The sequence below is a fragment of the Oncorhynchus nerka genome, unplaced genomic scaffold (assembly GCF_034236695.1).
Source record: "Oncorhynchus nerka isolate Pitt River unplaced genomic scaffold, Oner_Uvic_2.0 unplaced_scaffold_1181, whole genome shotgun sequence".
NCBI classification, from domain to species: Eukaryota; Metazoa; Chordata; class Actinopteri; order Salmoniformes; family Salmonidae; genus Oncorhynchus; species Oncorhynchus nerka.
The window spans coordinates 61,313-85,435 of NW_027040154.1; the positions used below are offsets into that span (position 1 = coordinate 61,313).

General features: G+C 42.4%; 1 protein-coding gene across 1 annotated transcript in view; it reads left to right on the forward strand.

Moving 5' to 3' along the window:
- The window catches only part of LOC135569240 (nuclear pore complex protein Nup50-like), a 24,463-nt gene extending 570 nt beyond the window's left edge, over positions 1-23,893 (forward strand). Inside the window, 6 exon segments of the mRNA XM_065016018.1 lie at positions 641-703; positions 706-1,299; positions 14,765-14,846; positions 15,691-15,809; positions 21,067-21,362; positions 21,562-23,893. Of these exon segments, the coding sequence (XP_064872090.1) occupies positions 641-703; positions 706-1,299; positions 14,765-14,846; positions 15,691-15,809; positions 21,067-21,266 (1,058 nt within the window). The 3' untranslated portion in view covers positions 21,267-21,362; positions 21,562-23,893.
- The last annotated feature ends 230 nt before the right edge of the window (positions 23,894-24,123 follow it).

The following is a 24,123-nucleotide window of genomic DNA, read 5'->3' on the forward strand; positions in this document are numbered from 1 at the left end:
GCATACTGCGGGCGTCCGCGTGCTTCCCATCTGAAACAGTTTGTCCATTTATGATGACGCCATTTTGTGATGTTTTGGTCTTGGCATGATTCTTCATAGATCTGTTTTGTCATTCAATGATAGGCTACTTTTCATGCAAATCTTTTCACCAAACATCCTAGTCAGATGGAGAAATATACATTTCTTGAGTCATTTTGAGGAAGTGTTTACCGACTACGGCATCTCAAGATGGACAAACGGTACTATTGCCTTTTTCCCCCTTCTTGTTTTTCAAGCGAAGGAGGAAGGTATGGCAACACAGTCATTGTGTTGCTAGGCGCCAGGTGACTCAAGCTGAAGCCTTAAGGCTACTGTGAGGTATCACGGCTTCTCTCTCTGCTGGAACGTTTACATTCTCGTTCTCTCTTCACCTCCTCCTCCCCTCTATCCCCCCTCCTCCTCCCCTCTATCCCCTCTCCTCCTCTCCTCTATCCCTCATCTCTATCCCCTCCTCTCTTCTATCCCCCCTCCTCCTCCCCTCTCCTCTATCCCTCTTCCTCCCCCTCCTCTATCCCCTCTCCTCCTCCCCCCTCCCTCCTCTATCCCCTCTATCCCCTCTCCTCCTCTATCCCCTCTCTTCCTCCCCCTCCTCCTCTCCTAGGTTCATTAACATTCAGCGGCCCCTCCTCCAGTGCTGTCATCACAGGGCAGCAGTCTAATGGCTCCTCCCCGTGGTTTCCAGTCGGTCTCTCAGCTCCTCTCTCTCCTCTAACAGCGGTAACAACCAGGAATACAGTAGGCAGCTCACAGCTCTCAACTGCTCTGTCAGGGACTGGATCACCAAGCACGTCAACGGAAACCCTCTCTGTGACCTAAACCCCATCTTCAGGGACTATGAAAAGCACCTGGCCAGCATCGATAAGAAGTACGGAGGGACTGGAGCTGTGACTGGAGCTGCTGTGGTGGTGGACGGAGGCTCAGAGAGCAGGAGCAGAGCAGAGGAACCAGTGGAGAAGCAGGCAGTCAGTACACCACCACCACCCTCCTCTAGCGCCGCCAGCTCGACCACCACGGCCCCGGTGTTCTCCTTCAGTAAGGACAAGGACGGCAGCGCTACAGCCCCGGGGGACAGCTCAGCCGCTCCGATCCCCGCTGGCATCAGCTTTAGCTTGGGCCAGAAGGGGAACAGCTCATTGTTGGGGTCTCTGAGCACCGGAGGAGCTCCTAGTGTCTCCTCCTCCTCCCTGTTTGGAGGCGCTGCTCCTCCTGCCTTCTCCTTCAGTGGGGCCAAAGCGGAGGCTGCCCCCACCCAGACCACAGGTACGATATGGAGGGTGTTATGTATGTAGGGTACCTGGTGATAGGGTGCTGTTAGACAACAGGTACGATATGGAAGGTGTTATGTATGTAGGGTACCTGGTGATAGGGTGCTGTTAGACAACAGGTACGGTATGGAAGGTGTTATGTATGTAGGGTACCTGGTGATAGGGTGCTGTTAGACAACAGGTACGATATGGAGGGTGTTATGTATGTAGGGTACCTGGTGATAAGGTGCTGTTAGACAACAGGTACGATATGGAGGGTGTTATGTATGTATGTATGTATGTAGGGTACCTGGTGATAGGGTGCTGTTAGACAACAGGTACGATATGGAGGGTGTTATGTATGTAGGGTACCTGGTGATATGGTGCTGTTAGACAACAGGTACGGTATGGAAGGTGTTATGTATGTAGGGTACCTGGTGATATGGTGCTGTTAGACAACAGGTACGGTATGGAAGGTGTTATGTATGTAGGGTACCTGGTGATATGGTGCTGTTAGTGATAGACAACATACTCAGATTGTTACCTGGTGATATGGTGCTGATAGACAACATACTCAGATTGTTACCTGGTGATATGGTGCTGTTAGTGATAGACAACATACTCAGAATGTTACCTGGTGATATGGTGCTGATAGACAACATACTCAGAATGTTACCTGGTGATATGGTGCTGATAGTGATAGACAACATACTCAGAATGTTACCTGGTGATATGGTGCTGATAGACAACATACTCAGAATGTTACCTGGTGATATGGTGCTGTTAGTGATAGACAACATACTCAGAATGTTACCTGGTGATATGGTGCTGATAGACAACATACTCAGAATGTTACCTGGTGATATGTGTTGCTGTGATAGACATACTCAGAATGTTACCTGGTGATATGGTGTTGCTAGACAACATACTCAGAATGTTACCTGGTGGTATGGTGCTGATAGTGATAGACAACATACTCAGAATGTTACCTGGTGATATGGTGCTGTTAGTGATAGACAACATACTCAGAATGTTACCTGGTGATATGGTGCTGCTAGACAACATACTCAGAATGTTACCTGGTGATATGGTGCTGATAGTGATAGACAACATACTCAGAATGTTACCTGGTGATATGGTGCTGTTAGTGATAGACAACATACTCAGATTGTTACCTGGTGATATGGTGCTGTTAGTGATAGACAACATACTCAGATTGTTACCTGGTGATATGGTGCTGATAGACAACATACTCAGAATGTTACCTGGTGATATGGTGCTGATAGTGATAGACAACATACTCAGAATGTTACCTGGTGATATGGTGCTGATAGACAACATACTCAGAATGTTACCTGGTGATATGGTGTTGCTAGTGATAGACAACATACTCAGAATGTTACCTGGTGATATGGTGCTGCTAGACAACATACTCAGAATGTTACCTGGTGATATGGTGCTGATAGTGATAGACAACATACTCAGAATGTTACCTGGTGATATGGTGCTGTTAGTGATAGACAACATACTCAGATTGTTACCTGGTGATATGGTGCTGTTAGTGATAGACAACATACTCAGATTGTTACCTGGTGATATGGTGCTGATAGACAACATACTCAGAATGTTACCTGGTGATATGGTGCTGATAGTGATAGACAACATACTCAGAATGTTACCTGGTGATATGGTGCTGATAGTGATAGACAACATACTCAGAATGTTACCTGGTGATATGGTGCTGATAGACAACATACTCAGAATGTTACCTGGTGATATGGTGCTGATAGACAACATACTCAGAATGTTACCTGGTGATATGGTGCTGATAGACAACATACTCAGAATGTTACCTGGTGATATGGTGCTGATAGACAACATACTCAGAATGTTACCTGGTGATATGGTGCTGATAGACAACATACTCAGAATGTTACCTGGTGATATTGTGCTGATAGACAACATACTCAGAATGTTACCTGGTGATATGGTGCTGCTAGACAACATACTCAGATTGTTACCTGGTGATATGGTGCTGATAGACAACATACTCAGAATGTTACCTGGTGATATGGTGCTGTTAGTGATAGGCAACATACTCAGAATGTTACCTGGTGATATGGTGCTGATAGTGATAGACAACATCCTCAGAATGTTACCTGGTGATATGGTGCTGTTAGACAACATACTCAGAATGTTACCTGGTGATATGGTGCTGCTAGACAACATACTCAGAATGTTACCTGGTGATATGGTGCTGCTAGACAACATACTCAGAATGTTACCTGGTGATATGGTGCTGCTAGTGATAGACAACATACTCAGAATGTTACCTGGTGATATGGTGTTGCTAGTTATAGACAACATACTCAGAATGTTACCTGGTGATATGGTGCTGCTAGACAACATACTCAGAATGTTACCTGGTGATATGGTGCTGATAGTGATAGACAACATACTCAGAATGTTACCTGGTGATATGGTGCTGTTAGTGATAGACAACATACTCAGAATGTTACCTGGTGATATGGTGCTGCTAGACAACATACTCAGAATGTTACCTGGTGATATGGTGCTGATAGTGATAGACAACATACTCAGAATGTTACCTGGTGATATGGTGCTGTTAGTGATAGACAACATACTCAGATTGTTACCTGGTGATATGGTGCTGTTAGTGATAGACAACATACTCAGATTGTTACCTGGTGATATGGTGCTGATAGACAACATACTCAGAATGTTACCTGGTGATATGGTGCTGGTAGTGATAGACAACATACTCAGAATGTTACCTGGTGATATGGTGCTGATAGTGATAGACAACATACTCAGAATGTTACCTGGTGATATGGTGCTGATAGACAACATACTCAGAATGTTACCTGGTGATATGGTGTTGCTAGTGATAGACAACATACTCAGAATGTTACCTGGTGATATGGTGCTGCTAGACAACATACTCAGAATGTTACCTGGTGATATGGTGCTGATAGTGATAGACAACATACTCAGAATGTTACCTGGTGATATGGTGCTGTTAGTGATAGACAACATACTCAGATTGTTACCTGGTGATATGGTGCTGTTAGTGATAGACAACATACTCAGATTGTTACCTGGTGATATGGTGCTGATAGACAACATACTCAGAATGTTACCTGGTGATATGGTGCTGATAGTGATAGACAACATACTCAGAATGTTACCTGGTGATATGGTGCTGATAGTGATAGACAACATACTCAGAATGTTACCTGGTGATATGGTGCTGATAGACAACATACTCAGAATGTTACCTGGTGATATGGTGCTGATAGACAACATACTCAGAATGTTACCTGGTGATATGGTGCTGATAGACAACATACTCAGAATGTTACCTGGTGATATGGTGCTGATAGACAACATACTCAGAATGTTACCTGGTGATATGGTGCTGATAGACAACATACTCAGAATGTTACCTGGTGATATGGTGCTGATAGACAACATACTCAGAATGTTACCTGGTGATATTGTGCTGATAGACAACATACTCAGAATGTTACCTGGTGATATGGTGCTGCTAGACAACATACTCAGATTGTTACCTGGTGATATGGTGCTGATAGACAACATACTCAGAATGTTACCTGGTGATATGGTGCTGTTAGTGATAGACAACATACTCAGAATGTTACCTGGTGATATGGTGCTGATAGTGATAGACAACATCCTCAGAATGTTACCTGGTGATATGGTGCTGTTAGACAACATACTCAGAATGTTACCTGGTGATATGGTGCTGCTAGACAACATACTCAGAATGTTACCTGGTGATATGGTGCTGATAGACAACATACTCAGAATGTTACCTGGTGATATGGTGCTGATAGTGATAGACAACATACTCAGAATGTTACCTGGTGATATGGTGCTGATAGTGATAGACAACATACTCAGAATGTTACCTGGTGATATGGTGCTGATAGACAACATACTCAGAATGTTACCTGGTGATATGGTGCTGATAGACAACATACTCAGAATGTTACCTGGTGATATGGTGCTGATAGACAACATACTCAGAATGTTACCTGGTGATATGGTGCTGATAGACAACATACTCAGAATGTTACCTGGTGATATTGTGCTGATAGACAACATACTCAGAATGTTACCTGGTGATATGGTGCTGCTAGACAACATACTCAGATTGTTACCTGGTGATATGGTGCTGATAGACAACATACTCAGAATGTTACCTGGTGATATGGTGCTGTTAGTGATAGACAACATACTCAGAATGTTACCTGGTGATATGGTGCTGATAGTGATAGACAACATCCTCAGAATGTTACCTGGTGATATGGTGCTGTTAGACAACATACTCAGAATGTTACCTGGTGATATGGTGCTGCTAGACAACATACTCAGAATGTTACCTGGTGATATGGTGCTGATAGACAACATACTCAGAATGTTACCTGGTGATATGGTGCTGATAGTGATAGACAACATACTCAGAATGTTACCTGGTGATATGGTGCTGTTAGTGATAGACAACATACTCAGATTGTTACCTGGTGATATGGTGCTGCTAGACAACATACTCAGAATGTTACCTGGTGATATGGTGCTGATAGTGATAGACAACATACTCAGAATGTTACCTGGTGATATGGTGCTGTTAGTGATAGACAACATACTCAGATTGTTACCTGGTGATATGGTGCTGTTAATGATAGACAACATACTCAGATTGTTACCTGGTGATATGGTGCTGATAGACAACATACTCAGAATGTTACCTGGTGATATGGTGCTGATAGTGATAGACAACATACTCAGAATGTTACCTGGTGATATGGTGCTGTTAGTGATAGACAACATACTCAGAATGTTACCTGGTGATATGGTGCTGCTAGACAACATACTCAGAATGTTACCTGGTGATATGGTGCTGATAGTGATAGACAACATACTCAGAATGTTACCTGGTGATATGGTGCTGTTAGTGATAGACAACATACTCAGATTGTTACCTGGTGATATGGTGCTGTTAGTGATAGACAACATACTCAGATTGTTACCTGGTGATATGGTGCTGATAGACAACATACTCAGAATGTTACCTGGTGATATGGTGCTGATAGTGATAGACAACATACTCAGAATGTTACCTGGTGATATGGTGCTGATAGTGATAGACAACATACTCAGAATGTTACCTGGTGATATGGTGCTGATAGACAACATACTCAGAATGTTACCTGGTGATATGGTGCTGATAGACAACATACTCAGAATGTTACCTGGTGATATGGTGCTGATAGACAACATACTCAGAATGTTACCTGGTGATATGGTGCTGATAGACAACATACTCAGAATGTTACCTGGTGATATGGTGCTGATAGACAACATACTCAGAATGTTACCTGGTGATATGGTGCTGATAGACAACATACTCAGAATGTTACCTGGTGATATTGTGCTGATAGACAACATACTCAGAATGTTACCTGGTGATATGGTGCTGCTAGACAACATACTCAGATTGTTACCTGGTGATATGGTGCTGATAGACAACATACTCAGAATGTTACCTGGTGATATGGTGCTGATAGTGATAGACAACATCCTCAGAATGTTACCTGGTGATATGGTGCTGTTAGACAACATACTCAGAATGTTACCTGGTGATATGGTGCTGCTAGACAACATACTCAGAATGTTACCTGGTGATATGGTGCTGATAGACAACATACTCAGAATGTTACCTGGTGATATGGTGCTGATAGTGATAGACAACATACTCAGAATGTTACCTGGTGATATGGTGCTGATAGTGATAGACAACATACTCAGAATGTTACCTGGTGATATGGTGCTGATAGACAACATACTCAGAATGTTACCTGGTGATATGGTGCTGATAGTGATAGACAACATACTCAGAATGTTACCTGGTGATATGGTGCTGATAGTGATAGACAACATACTCAGAATGTTACCTGGTGATATGGTGCTGATGACAACATACTCAGAATGCTGGTGATAGTGATAGACAACATACTCAGAATGTTACCTGGTGATATGGTGCTGATAGACAACATACTCAGAATGTTACCTGGTGATATGGTGCTGATAGTGATAGACAACATACTCAGAATGTTACCTGGTGATATGGTGCTGATAGTGATAGACAACATACTCAGAATGTTACCTGGTGATATGGTGCTGATAGACAACATACTCAGAATGTTACCTGGTGATATGGTGCTGATAGACAACATACTCAGAATGTTACCTGGTGATATGGTGCTGATAGACAACATACTCAGAATGTTACCTGGTGATATGGTGCTGATAGACAACATACTCAGAATGTTACCTGGTGATATGGTGCTGATAGACAACATACTCAGAATGTTACCTGGTGATATGGTGCTGATAGACAACATACTCAGAATGTTACCTGGTGATATTGTGCTGATAGACAACATACTCAGAATGTTACCTGGTGATATGGTGCTGCTAGACAACATACTCAGATTGTTACCTGGTGATATGGTGCTGATAGACAACATACTCAGAATGTTACCTGGTGATATGGTGCTGTTAGTGATAGGCAACATACTCAGAATGTTACCTGGTGATATGGTGCTGATAGTGATAGACAACATCCTCAGAATGTTACCTGGTGATATGGTGCTGTTAGACAACATACTCAGAATGTTACCTGGTGATATGGTGCTGCTAGACAACATACTCAGAATGTTACCTGGTGATATGGTGCTGCTAGACAACATACTCAGAATGTTACCTGGTGATATGGTGCTGCTAGTGATAGACAACATACTCAGAATGTTACCTGGTGATATGGTGTTGCTAGTTATAGACAACATACTCAGAATGTTACCTGGTGATATGGTGCTGCTAGACAACATACTCAGAATGTTACCTGGTGATATGGTGCTGATAGTGATAGACAACATACTCAGAATGTTACCTGGTGATATGGTGCTGTTAGTGATAGACAACATACTCAGAATGTTACCTGGTGATATGGTGCTGCTAGACAACATACTCAGAATGTTACCTGGTGATATGGTGCTGATAGTGATAGACAACATACTCAGAATGTTACCTGGTGATATGGTGCTGATAGTGATAGACAACATCCTCAGAATGTTACCTGGTGATATGGTGCTGTTAGACAACATACTCAGAATGTTACCTGGTGATATGGTGCTGCTAGACAACATACTCAGAATGTTACCTGGTGATATGGTGCTGATAGACAACATACTCAGAATGTTACCTGGTGATATGGTGCTGATAGTGATAGACAACATACTCAGAATGTTACCTGGTGATATGGTGCTGATAGTGATAGACAACATACTCAGAATGTTACCTGGTGATATGGTGCTGATAGACAACATACTCAGAATGTTACCTGGTGATATGGTGCTGATAGTGATAGACAACATACTCAGAATGTTACCTGGTGATATGGTGCTGATAGTGATAGACAACATACTCAGAATGTTACCTGGTGATATGGTGCTGATAGACAACATACTCAGAATGTTACCTGGTGATATGGTGCTGATAGACAACATACTCAGAATGTTACCTGGTGATATGGTGCTGATAGACAACATACTCAGAATGTTACCTGGTGATATGGTGCTGATAGTGATAGACAACATACTCAGAATGTTACCTGGTGATATGGTGCTGATAGTGATAGACAACATACTCAGAATGTTACCTGGTGATATGGTGCTGCTAGACAACATACTCAGAATGTTACCTGGTGATATGGTGCTGATAGACAACATACTCAGAATGTTACCTGGTGATATGGTGCTGATAGACAACATACTCAGAATGTTACCTGGTGATATGGTGCTGATAGACAACATACTCAGAATGTTACCTGGTGATATGGTGCTGATAGACAACATACTCAGAATGTTACCTGGTGATATGGTGCTGATAGACAACATACTCAGAATGTTACCTGGTGATATTGTGCTGATAGACAACATACTCAGAATGTTACCTGGTGATATGGTGCTGCTAGACAACATACTCAGATTGTTACCTGGTGATATGGTGCTGATAGACAACATACTCAGAATGTTACCTGGTGATATGGTGCTGTTAGTGATAGGCAACATACTCAGAATGTTACCTGGTGATATGGTGCTGATAGTGATAGACAACATCCTCAGAATGTTACCTGGTGATATGGTGCTGTTAGACAACATACTCAGAATGTTACCTGGTGATATGGTGCTGCTAGACAACATACTCAGAATGTTACCTGGTGATATGGTGCTGCTAGACAACATACTCAGAATGTTACCTGGTGATATGGTGCTGCTAGTGATAGACAACATACTCAGAATGTTACCTGGTGATATGGTGCTGATAGACAACATACTCAGAATGTTACCTGGTGATATGATAGACAACATACTCAGAATGTTACCTGGTGATATGGTGCTGATAGACAACATACTCAGAATGTTACCTGGTGATATGGTGCTGATAGACAACATACTCAGAATGTTACCTGGTGATATGGTGCTGATAGACAACATACTCAGAATGTTACCTGGTGATATGGTGCTGATAGACAACATACTCAGAATGTTACCTGGTGATATTGTGCTGATAGACAACATACTCAGAATGTTACCTGGTGATATGGTGCTGCTAGACAACATACTCAGATTGTTACCTGGTGATATGGTGCTGATAGACAACATACTCAGAATGTTACCTGGTGATATGGTGCTGTTAGTGATAGGCAACATACTCAGAATGTTACCTGGTGATATGGTGCTGATAGTGATAGACAACATCCTCAGAATGTTACCTGGTGATATGGTGCTGTTAGACAACATACTCAGAATGTTACCTGGTGATATGGTGCTGCTAGACAACATACTCAGAATGTTACCTGGTGATATGGTGCTATAGACAACATACTCAGAATGTTACCTGGTGATATGGTGCTGCTAGTGATAGACAACATACTCAGAATGTTACCTGGTGATATGGTGTTGCTAGTTATAGACAACATACTCAGAATGTTACCTGGTGATATGGTGCTGCTAGACAACATACTCAGAATGTTACCTGGTGATATGGTGCTGATAGTGATAGACAACATACTCAGAATGTTACCTGGTGATATGGTGCTGTTAGTGATAGACAACATACTCAGAATGTTACCTGGTGATATGGTGCTGCTAGACAACATACTCAGAATGTTACCTGGTGATATGGTGCTGATAGTGATAGACAACATACTCAGAATGTTACCTGGTGATATGGTGCTGATAGTGATAGACAACATCCTCAGAATGTTACCTGGTGATATGGTGCTGTTAGACAACATACTCAGAATGTTACCTGGTGATATGGTGCTGCTAGACAACATACTCAGAATGTTACCTGGTGATATGGTGCTGATAGACAACATACTCAGAATGTTACCTGGTGATATGGTGCTGATAGTGATAGACAACATACTCAGAATGTTACCTGGTGATATGGTGCTGATAGTGATAGACAACATACTCAGAATGTTACCTGGTGATATGGTGCTGATAGACAACATACTCAGAATGTTACCTGGTGATATGGTGCTGATAGTGATAGACAACATACTCAGAATGTTACCTGGTGATATGGTGCTGATAGTGATAGACAACATACTCAGAATGTTACCTGGTGATATGGTGCTGATAGACAACATACTCAGAATGTTACCTGGTGATATGGTGCTGATAGACAACATACTCAGAATGTTACCTGGTGATATGGTGCTGATAGACAACATACTCAGAATGTTACCTGGTGATATGGTGCTGATAGTGATAGACAACATACTCAGAATGTTACCTGGTGATATGGTGCTGATAGTGATAGACAACATACTCAGAATGTTACCTGGTGATATGGTGCTGATAGACAACATACTCAGAATGTTACCTGGTGATATGGTGCTGATAGACAACATACTCAGAATGTTACCTGGTGATATGGTGCTGATAGACAACATACTCAGAATGTTACCTGGTGATATGGTGCTGATAGACAACATACTCAGAATGTTACCTGGTGATATGGTGCTGATAGACAACATACTCAGAATGTTACCTGGTGATATGGTGCTGATAGACAACATACTCAGAATGTTACCTGGTGATATTGTGCTGATAGACAACATACTCAGAATGTTACCTGGTGATATGGTGCTGCTAGACAACATACTCAGATTGTTACCTGGTGATATGGTGCTGATAGACAACATACTCAGAATGTTACCTGGTGATATGGTGCTGTTAGTGATAGGCAACATACTCAGAATGTTACCTGGTGATATGGTGCTGATAGTGATAGACAACATCCTCAGAATGTTACCTGGTGATATGGTGCTGTTAGACAACATACTCAGAATGTTACCTGGTGATATGGTGCTGCTAGACAACATACTCAGAATGTTACCTGGTGATATGGTGCTGCTAGACAACATACTCAGAATGTTACCTGGTGATATGGTGCTGCTAGTGATAGACAACATACTCAGAATGTTACCTGGTGATATGGTGTTGCTAGTTATAGACAACATACTCAGAATGTTACCTGGTGATATGGTGCTGCTAGACAACATACTCAGAATGTTACCTGGTGATATGGTGCTGATAGTGATAGACAACATACTCAGAATGTTACCTGGTGATATGGTGCTGTTAGTGATAGACAACATACTCAGAATGTTACCTGGTGATATGGTGCTGCTAGACAACATACTCAGAATGTTACCTGGTGATATGGTGCTGATAGTGATAGACAACATACTCAGAATGTTACCTGGTGATATGGTGCTGTTAGTGATAGACAACATACTCAGATTGTTACCTGGTGATATGGTGCTGTTAGTGATAGACAACATACTCAGATTGTTACCTGGTGATATGGTGCTGATAGACAACATACTCAGAATGTTACCTGGTGATATGGTGCTGGTAGTGATAGACAACATACTCAGAATGTTACCTGGTGATATGGTGCTGATAGTGATAGACAACATACTCAGAATGTTACCTGGTGATATGGTGCTGATAGACAACATACTCAGAATGTTACCTGGTGATATGGTGCTGATAGACAACATACTCAGAATGTTACCTGGTGATATGGTGCTGATAGACAACATACTCAGAATGTTACCTGGTGATATGGTGCTGATAGACAACATACTCAGAATGTTACCTGGTGATATGGTGCTGATAGACAACATACTCAGAATGTTACCTGGTGATATGGTGCTGATAGACAACATACTCAGAATGTTACCTGGTGATATTGTGCTGATAGACAACATACTCAGAATGTTACCTGGTGATATGGTGCTGCTAGACAACATACTCAGATTGTTACCTGGTGATATGGTGCTGATAGACAACATACTCAGAATGTTACCTGGTGATATGGTGCTGATAGTGATAGACAACATACTCAGAATGTTACCTGGTGATATGGTGCTGATAGACAACATACTCAGAATGTTACCTGGTGATATGGTGCTGATAGTGATAGACAACATACTCAGAATGTTACCTGGTGATATGGTGCTGTTAGTGATAGACAACATACTCAGATTGTTACCTGGTGATATGGTGCTGTTAGTGATAGACAACATACTCAGATTGTTACCTGGTGATATGGTGCTGATAGACAACATACTCAGAATGTTACCTGGTGATATGGTGCTGTTAGTGATAGGCAACATTCTCAGAATGTTACCTGGTGATATGGTGCTGATAGTGATAGACAACATCCTCAGAATGTTACCTGGTGATATGGTGCTGTTAGACAACATACTCAGAATGTTACATGGTGATATGGTGCTGCTAGACAACATACTCAGAATGTTACCTGGTGATATGGTGCTGCTAGACAACATACTCAGAATGTTACCTGGTGATATGGTGCTGCTAGTGATAGACAACATACTCAGAATGTTACCTGGTGATATGGTGTTGCTAGTGATAGACAACATACTCAGAATGTTACCTGGTGATATGGTGCTGCTAGACAACATACTCAGAATGTTACCCGGTGATATGGTGCTGATAGTGATAGACAACATACTCAGAATGTTACCTGGTGATATGGTGCTGTTAGTGATAGACAACATACTCAGAATGTTACCTGGTGATATGGTGCTGCTAGACAACATACTCAGAATGTTACCTGGTGATATGGTGCTGATAGTGATAGACAACATACTCAGAATGTTACCTGGTGATATGGTGCTGTTAGTGATAGACAACATACTCAGATTGTTACCTGGTGATATGGTGCTGTTAGTGATAGACAACATACTCAGATTGTTACCTGGTGATATGGTGCTGATAGACAACATACTCAGAATGTTACCTGGTGATATGGTGCTGGTAGTGATAGACAACATACCCAGAATGTTACCTGGTGATATGGTGCTGATAGTGATAGACAACATACTCAGAATGTTACCTGGTGATATGGTGCTGATAGACAACATACTCAGAATGTTACCTGGTGATATGGTGCTGATAGACAACATACTCAGAATGTTACCTGGTGATATGGTGCTGATAGACAACATACTCAGAATGTTACCTGGTGATATGGTGCTGATAGACAACATACTCAGAATGTTACCTGGTGATATGGTGCTGATAGACAACATACTCAGAATGTTACCTGGTGATATTGTGCTGATAGACAACATACTCAGAATGTTACCTGGTGATATGGTGCTGCTAGTGATAGACAACATACTCAGAATGTTACCTGGTGATATGGTGCTGTTTGTGATAGACAACATACTCAGAATGTTACCTGGTGATATGGTGCTGCTAGACAACATACTCAGAATGATACCTGGTGATATGGTGCTGTTAGACAACATACTCAGAATGTTACCTGGTGATATGGTGCTGTTAGACAACATACTCAGAATGTTACCTGGTGATATGGTGCTGCTAGTGTTAGACAACATACTCAGAATGTTACCTGGTGATATGGTGCTGCTAGTGTTAGACAACATACTCAGAATGTTACCTGGTGATATGGTGCTGATAGACAACATACTCAGAATGTTACCTGGTGATATGGTGCTGATAGACAACATACTCAGAATGTTACCTGGTGATATGGTGCTGATAGACAACATACTCAGAATGTTACCTGGTGATATGGTTCAACATTTTTTTATCCCAGATTAAACCTCTATAAAATCTCACATTCAGGTTTTTAATCCCAGTGTAAGGTCATTGTGGAAAATAAATAGTGTATTTTGTAAATGTTCTTAGTGTAAAGTGGATTTAGGCCGTGTGTTTTTGTTTCATCTGTCCGTTTGGTTATCAGAGACTAAAAAAACGTCTCTTCATAACGTCCGTCTCTTCCTTGTCGTCCCGTAGATGAAAACGGGGAGGAGTCGGATGAACCTCCCAAAGTGGAAGTCCAGGAGATTAAGGAGACTGACGCGTTCTACTCCAAGAAGTAGGTCTCCTTTTACAGAAACATTTCAAATATGGGATGTATTATGGGATGCATTATGGGATGTATTATGGGATGCATTATGGGATGCATTATGGGATGTATTATGGGATGGATTATGGGATGCATTATGGGATGTATTATGGGATGCATTATGGGATGCATTATGGGATGCATTATGGGATGCATTATGGGATGTATTATGGGATGTATTATGGGATGCATTATGGGATGCATTATGGGATGTATTATGGGATGTATTATGGGATGCATTATGGGATGTATTATGGGATGTATTATGGGATGCATTATGGGATGTATTATGGGATGCATTATGGGATGTATTATGGGATGCATTATGGGATGTATTATGGGATGCATTATGGGATGCATTATGGGATGCATTATGGGATGCATTATGGGATGCATTATGGGATGCATTATGGGATGTATTATGGGATGCATTATGGGATGTATTATGGGATGCATTATGGGATGTATTATGGGATGCATTATGGGATGTATTATGGGATGCATTATGGGATGCATTATGGGATGTATTATGGGATGTATTATGGGATGCATTATGGGATGCATTATGGGATGTATTATGGGATGCATTATGGGATGCATTATGGGATGCATTATGGGATGTATATGGGATGCATTATGGGATGCCGTAATCGAAAATAAGAATTTGTTCTTAACTGACTTGCCTAGTTAAATAAAGGTTAAAAAAAAAATATATATATTCTTATGCTTAGGAAACAGTAAATAAAACAGTGAATTAACTCAATGCTATTGATGAACTTGACGTTAGTCGTGTGTGTGTGTGTGTGTGTTCCAGGTGTAAACTGTTCTACAAGAAAGAGACGGAGTTCAAGGAGAAGGGAGTTGGAACGCTGCATCTGAAGACCACCTCAGACGGAAAGACACAGCTGCTAGTCCGCGCTGACACCAACCTGGGTATGTTATTAAACCTTATCTAGAGACCGCTGACACCAACCTGGGTATGTTATTCAACCTTATCTAGAGACGGCTGACACCAACCTGGGTATGTTATTAAACCTTATCTAGAGACTGCTGACACCAACCTGGGTATGTTATTCAACCTTATCTAGAGACGGCTGACACCAACCTGGGTATGTTATTAAACCTTATCTAGAGACCGCTGACACCAACCTGGGTATGTTATTAAACCTTATCTAGAGACCGCTGACACCAACCTGGGTATGTTATTAAACCTTATCTAGAGACCGCTGACACCAACCTGGGTATGTTATTCAACCTTATTAAACCTTATCTAGAGACCGCTGACACCAACCTGGGTATGTTATTCAACCTTATCTAGAGACGGCTGACACCAACCTGGGTATGTTATTAAACCTTATCTAGAGACTGCTGACACCAACCTGGGTATGTTATTCAACCTTATCTAGAGACGGCTGACACCAACCTGGGTATGTTATTAAACCTTATCTAGAGACCGCTGACACCAACCTGGGTATGTTATTAAACCTTATCTAGAGACCGCTGACACCAACCTGGGTATGTTATTAAACCTTATCTAGAGACCGCTGACACCAACCTGGGTATGTTATTCAACCTTATTAAACCTTATCTAGAGACCGCTGACACCAACCTGGGTATGTTATTCAACCTGATTAAACCTTATCTAGAGACCGCTGACACCAACCTGGGTATGTTATTAAACCTTATTAAACCTTATCTAGAGACTGCTGACACCAACCTGGGTATGTTATTCAACCTAATTAAACCTTATCTAGAGACTGCTGACACCAACCTGGGTATGTTATTCAACCTTATCTAGAGACTGCTGACACCAACCTGGGTATGTTATTAAACCTTATCTAGAGACCGCTGACACCAACCTGGGTATGTTATTCAACCTTTCCTTATTAAACCTTATCTAGAGACCACTGACACCAACCTGGGTATTTTATTCAACCTGATTAACCCTTATCTAGAGACCGCTGACACCAACCTGGGTATGTTATTCAACCTGATTGAACCTTATATAGAGACCACTGACACCAACCTGGGTATGTTATTAAACCTTATCTAGAGACCGCTGACACCAACCTGGGTATGTTATTCAACCTTATTAAACCTTATCTAGAGACTGCTGACACCAACCTGGGTATGTTATTCAACCTTATTAAACCTTATCTAGAGACTGCTGACACCAACCTGGGTATGTTATTCAACCTTATTAAACCTTATCTAGAGACTGCTGACACCAACCTGGGTATGTTATTAAACCTTATCTAGAGACTGCTGACACCAACCTGGGTATGTTATTCAACCTGATTAAACCTTATCTAGAGACCACTGACACCAACCTGGGTATGTTATTAAACCTTATCTAGAGACCACTGACACCAACCTGGGTATGTTATTAAACCTTATCTAGAGACAACTGACACCAACCAACCAATTAAGCCTTATTAAACCTTACTGCATTAAGCCTTACTAAACCTTATTAAACCTTACTGCATTAAGCCTTATTAAACCTTACTGCATTAAGCCTTACTAAACCTTATTAAACCTTACTGCATTAAGCCTTATTAAACCTTACTGCATTAAGCCTTATTAAGCCTTATTAAACCTTACTGCATTAAGCCTTACTAAACCTTATTAAACCTTATTAAACCTTACTGCATTAAGCCTTATTAAACCTTATTAAACCTTACTGCATTAGGCCTTATTAAACCTTATTAAACCTTACTGCATTAGGCCTTATTAAACCTTATTAAACCTTACTGCATTAAGCCTTATTAAACCTTACTGCATTAAGCCTTATTAAACCTTACTGCATTAAGCCTTACTAAACCTTATTAAACCTTACTGCATTAAGCCTTATTAAACCTTATTAAACCTTACTGCATTAAGCCTTATTAAACCTTACTGCATTAAGCCTTATTAAACCTTATTAAACCTTACTGCATTAAGCCTTATTAAACCTTATTAAACCTTATTAAACCTTACTGCATTAAGCCTTATTAAACCTTATTAAACCTTACTGCATTAAGCCTTATTAAACCTTATTAAACCTTATTAAACCTTACTGTATTAAGCCTTATTAAACCTTACTGCATTAAGCCTTATTAAACCTTATTAAACCTTACTGCATTAAACCTTACTAAACCTTATTAAACCTTACTGCATTAAGCCTTATTAAACCTTACTGCATTAAGCCTTACTAAACCTTATTAAACCTTACTAAACCTTATTAAACCTTACTGCATTAAGCCTTACTAAACCTTACTGCATTAAGCCTTATTAAACCTTACTGCATTAAGCCTTACTAAACCTTATTAAACCTTATTAAACCTTACTGCATTAAGCCTTATTAAACCTTATTAAACCTTACTGCATTAGGCCTTATTAAACCTTATTAAACCTTACTGCATTAGGCCTTATTAAACCTTATTAAACCTTACTGCATTAAGCCTTATTAAACCTTACTGCATTAAGCCTTATTAAACCTTACTGCATTAAGCCTTACTAAACCTTATTAAACCTTACTGCATTAAGCCTTATTAAACCTTATTAAACCTTACTGCATTAAGCCTTATTAAACCTTATTAAACCTTACTGCATTAAGCCTTATTAAACCTTACTGCATTAAGCCTTATTAAACCTTATTAAACCTTATTAAACCTTACTGCATTAAGCCTTATTAAACCTTATTAAACCTTACTGCATTAAGCCTTATTAAACCTTATTAAACCTTATTAAACCTTACTGTATTAAGCCTTATTAAACCTTACTGCATTAAGCCTTATTAAACCTTATTAAACCTTACTGCATTAAACCTTACTAAACCTTATTAAACCTTACTGCATTAAGCCTTATTAAACCTTACTGCATTAAGCCTTACTAAACCTTATTAAACCTTACTGCATTAAGCCTTATTAAACCTTACTGCATTAAGCCTTACTAAACCTTACTGCATTAAGCCTTATTAAACCTTACTGCATTAAACCTTATTAAACCTTATTAAACCTTACTGCATTAAACCTTATTAAACCTTATTAAACCTTATTAAACCTTATTAAACCTTACTGTATTAAGCCTTATTAAACCTTACTGCATTAAGCCTTATTAAACCTTATTAAACCTTACTGCATTAAACCTTACTAAACCTTATTAAACCTTACTGCATTAAGCCTTATTAAACCTTACTGTATTAAGCCTTATTAAACCTTACTGCATTAAGCCTTATTAAACCTTACTGCATTAAGCCTTATTAAACCTTACTGCATTAAGCCTTATTAAACCTTATTAAACCTTACTGCATTAAACCTTATTAAACCTTATTAAACCTTACTGTATTAAGCCTTATTAAACCTTACCTTATTAAGCCTTATTAAACCTTACTGCATTAAGCCTTATTAAACCTTACTGCATTAAGCCTTATTAAACCTTACTGCATTAAGCCTTATTAAACCTTACTTCATTAAGCCTTATTAAACCTTACTGCATTAAACCTTATTAAACCTTACTGCATTAAGCCTTACTAAACCTTATTAAACCTTACTGTATTAAGCCTTATTAAACCTTACTAAACCTTACTGCATTAAGCCTTATTAAACCTTACTGCATTAAGCCTTATTAAACCTTACTGCATTAAGCCTTATTAAACCTTATTAAACCTTACTGCATTAAGCCTTATTAAACCTTATTAAACCTTACTGCATTAAGCCTTATTAAACCTTACTAAACCTTACTGTATTAAGCCTTATTAAACCTTACTGCATTAAGCCTTATTAAACCTTACTGCATTAAGCCTTATTAAACCTTACTGCATTAAGCCTTATTAAACCTTACTGCATTAAGCCTTATTAAACCTTACTGCATTAAGCCTTATTAAACCTTATTAAACCTTATTAAACCTTATTAAACCTTACTGCATTAAGCCTTATTAAGCCTTATTAAACCTTACTGCATTAAGCCTTATTAAACCTTACTGCATTAAGCCTTATTAAACCTTACTAAACCTTACTGCATTAAGCCTTATTAAACCTTATTAAACCTTACTGCATTAAGCCTTATTAAACCTTACTGCATTAAGCCTTATTAAGCCTTATTAAACCTTATTAAACCTTACTGCATTAAGCCTTATTAAACCTTATTAAACCTTACTGCATTAAGCCTTATTAAACCTTACTGCATTAAGCCTTATTAAACCTTATTAAACCTTACTGCATTAAACCTTATTAAACCTTATTAAACCTTACTGCATTAAGCCTTACTAAACCTTATTAAACCTTACTGCATTAAGCCTTATTAAACCTTACTGCATTAAGCCTTATTAAACCTTACTGCATTAAGCCTTACTAAACCTTATTAAACCTTACTGCATTAAGCCTTATTAAACCTTACTGCATTAAGCCTTATTAAACCTTACTGCATTAAGCCTTATTAAACCTTACTGCATTAAGCATTATTAAACCTTACTGCATTAAGCCTTATTAAACCTTACTGCATTAAGCCTTATTAAACCTTACTGCATTAAGCCTTATTAAACCTTACTGCATTAAGCCTTACTAAACCTTATTAAACCTTACTGCATTAAGCCTTATTAAACCTTACTGCATTAAGCCTTATTAAACCTTATTAAACCTTACTGCATTAAGCCTTACTAAACCTTATTAAACCTTACTGCATTAAGCCTTACTAAACCTTATTAAACCTTACTGCATTAAGCCTTACTAAACCTTATTAAACCTTACTGCATTAAGCCTTATTAAACCTTATTAAACCTTACTGCATTAAGCCTTATTAAACCTTACTGCATTAAGCCTTATTAAACCTTACTGCATTAAGCCTTATTAATCCTTATTAAACCTTACTGCATTAAGCCTTATTAAACCTTACTGCATTAAGCCTTATTAAACCTTATTAAACCTTACTGCATTAAGCCTTATTAAACCTTATTAATAACATCCTGGTCCAGCCCTCATCAATAACACCCCCCCCCCTCTCTCCTCCAGGTAACATCCTGCTGAACATCATGGTCCAGCCCTCATCAATAACACCCCCTCTCTCCTCCAGGTAACATCCTGCTGAACATCATGGTCCAGCCCTCATCAATAACACCCCCAACCCCCCTCTCTCTCCTCCAGGTAACATCCTGCTGAACATCATGGTCCAGCCCTCATCAATAACACCCCCCCTCCCCCTCTCTCTCCTCCAGGTAACATCCTGCTGAACATCATGGTCCAGCCCTCCATACTCTGTTCCAGGATGGGGAAGAACAACGTGATGGTGATGTGTGTTCCTAACCCTGTCGTGGACCACAACAACCCTAGCAACCCTGTCGCCATGCTGATCAGGGTCAAAACCGCAGAGGACGCTGATGAACTGCACAACATACTGGAGGAGAAGAAAGCTTAGAGGACGAGCCCCCTGGAGGGGGGTACAGGCTGCCCCCACTCCACCCTTCTGCCTATCAACTAACCCCAGGGCCAGTCTTGTACCCCTCCACCCCAGGTCCAGTCCTGTACCCTAGCCCCAGGTCCAGTCCTGTACCCCTAGCCCCAGGTCCAGTCCTGTACCCCTAGCCCCAGGTCCAGTCCTGTACCCCTAGCCCCAGGTCCAGTCCTGTACCCCTAGCCCCTCCACCCCAGGGCCAGTCCTGTACCCCTCCACCCCAGGGCCAGTCCTGTACCCCTAGCCCCTCCACCCCCAGGGCCAGTCCTGTACCCCTCCACCCCAGGTCCAGTCCTGTACCCCTAGCCCCTCCACCCCAGGGCCAGTCCTGTACCCCTCCACCCCAGGTCCAGTCCTGTACCCCTAGCCCCAGGTCCAGTCCTGTACCCCTAGCCCCAGGTCCAGTCCTGTACCCCTAGCCCCTCCACCCCAGGGCCAGTCCTGTACCCCTAGCCCCTCCACCCCAGGGCCAGTCCTGTACCCCTCCACCCCAGGGCCAGTCCTGTACCCCTCCACCCCAGGGCCAGTCCTGTACCCCTCCACCCCAGGGCCAGTCCTGTACCCCTCCACCCCAGGTCCAGTCCTGTGCCCCTCCACCCCAGGTCCAGTCCTGTACCCAGTCCTGTACCCCTAGCTCCTCCACCCCAGGGCCAGTCCTGTACCCCTCCACCCCAGGGCCAGTCCTGTACCCCTCCACCCCAGGGCCAGTCCTGTACCCCTCCACCCCAGGGCCAGTCCTGTACCCCTAGCCCCTCCACCCCAGGGCCAGTCCTGTACCCCTAGCTCCTCCACCCCAGGGCCAGTCCTGTACCCCTCCACCCCAGGGCCAGTCCTGTACCCCTCCATCCCAGGGCCAGTCCTGTACCCCTCCACCCCAGGGCCAGTCCTGTACCCAGTCCTGTACCCCTAGCTCCTCCACCCCAGGGCCAGTCCTGTACCCTCCACCCCAGGGCCAGTCCTGTACCCCTCCCACCCCAGGGCCAGTCCTGTACCCCTCCACCCCAGGGCCAGTCCTGTACCCCTCCACCCCAGGGCCAGTCATGTACCCCTCCACCCCAGGGCCAGTCCTGTACCCCTAGCCCCTCCACCCCAGGGCCAGTCCTGTACCCCCTCCCAGCCCCTCCACCCCAGGGCCAGTCCTGTACCCCTAGCCCCTCCACCCCAGGGCCAGTCCTGTACCCAGTCCTGTACCCCTAGCTCCTCCACCCCAGGCCAGCCAGTCCTGTACCCCTCCACCCCAGGGCCAGTCCTGTACCCCTCCACCCCAGGGCCAGTCCTGTACCCCTCCACCCCAGGGCCAGTCCTGTGCCCCTCCACCCCAGGGCCAGTCCTGTACCCCTCCACCCCAGGGCCAGTCCTGTGCCCCTCCATCCCAGGGCCAGTCCTGTCCACCCCTCCATCCCAGGGCCAGTCCTGTACCCCTCCACCCCAGGGCCAGTCCTGTACCCCTAGCCCTCCACCCCAGGGTCAGTCCTGTACCCCTCCACCCCAGGGCCAGTCCTGTACCCCTAGCCCCTCCACCCCAGGGCCAGTCCTGTACCCCTAGCTCCTCCACCCCAGGGCCAGTCCTGTACCCCCTCCACCCCAGGGCCAGTCCTGTACCCCTCCATCCCAGGGCCAGTCCTGTACCCCTCCATCCCAGGGCCAGTCCTGTACCCCTCCACCCCAGGGCCAGTCCTGTACCCCTAGCCCCTCCACCCCAGGTCATGTTTATTTTAACCCTCTTTATCCTTGCCTGTCTCACTGACAACTCTCCAATCTCGAATGGCCCCTATTCCCTATCTAGTGCACTACTAGACCAACTATGTCATCTGGAACTAGTGAACTAGAAAGGGGATAGGATAGCCATTTTGTCATGTGATGCCAGAGGGGTCGTCTACAACAAGTTTTATCTTCACACACCTGGACTGGACACACCTGGACTAAACTCACCTGTACTAGACACACTGTCACACAGAAACACACCTGGACTAGACACACACCTGGACTAGACACACCTTGACTAGACACACCTTGACTAGACACACCTTGACTAGACACACCTTGACTAGACATACCTGGACTAGACATACCTGGACTAGACACACCTGGACTAGACATACCTGGACTAGACACACCTGGACTAGACATACCTGGAGTAGACACACTGTAACACAGAGACACACCTGGACTAGACACACCTGGACTAGACACACTGTAACACAGAGACACACCTGGACTAGACACACCTGGACTAGACACACCGTAACACAGAGACACACCTGGACTGGACACACCTGGACTAGACACACCTGGACTAGACACACTGTAACACAGAGACACACCTGGACTAGACACTGTAACACAGAGACACACCTGGACTAGACACACCTGGACTAGACACACTGTAACACAGAGACACACCTGGACTAGACACACTGTAACACAGAGACACACCTGGACTGGACACACCTGGACTAGACACACCTGGACTCTAGACACACCTGGACTAGACACTGTAACACAGAGACACACCTGGACTAGACACACCTGGACTAGACACACCTGGACTAGACACACTGTAACACAGAGACACACCTGGACTAGACACACCTGGACTAGACACACCTGGACTAGACACACTGTAACACAGAGACATGTGACCGTTGAAATGTTTTATTTGCATGCGTTGTTATAGCAACACACATTTTCAGTTGTAAAATATGGTTGTGATTATTACTGTGAACGTCCAATGGGCTCCACTGTCTTGCTCCTAGCAGACATGAGACTTGTTGAATGACCCGTATGCACTCATCTTAATGTGGGGGGGTTCAGTAACATT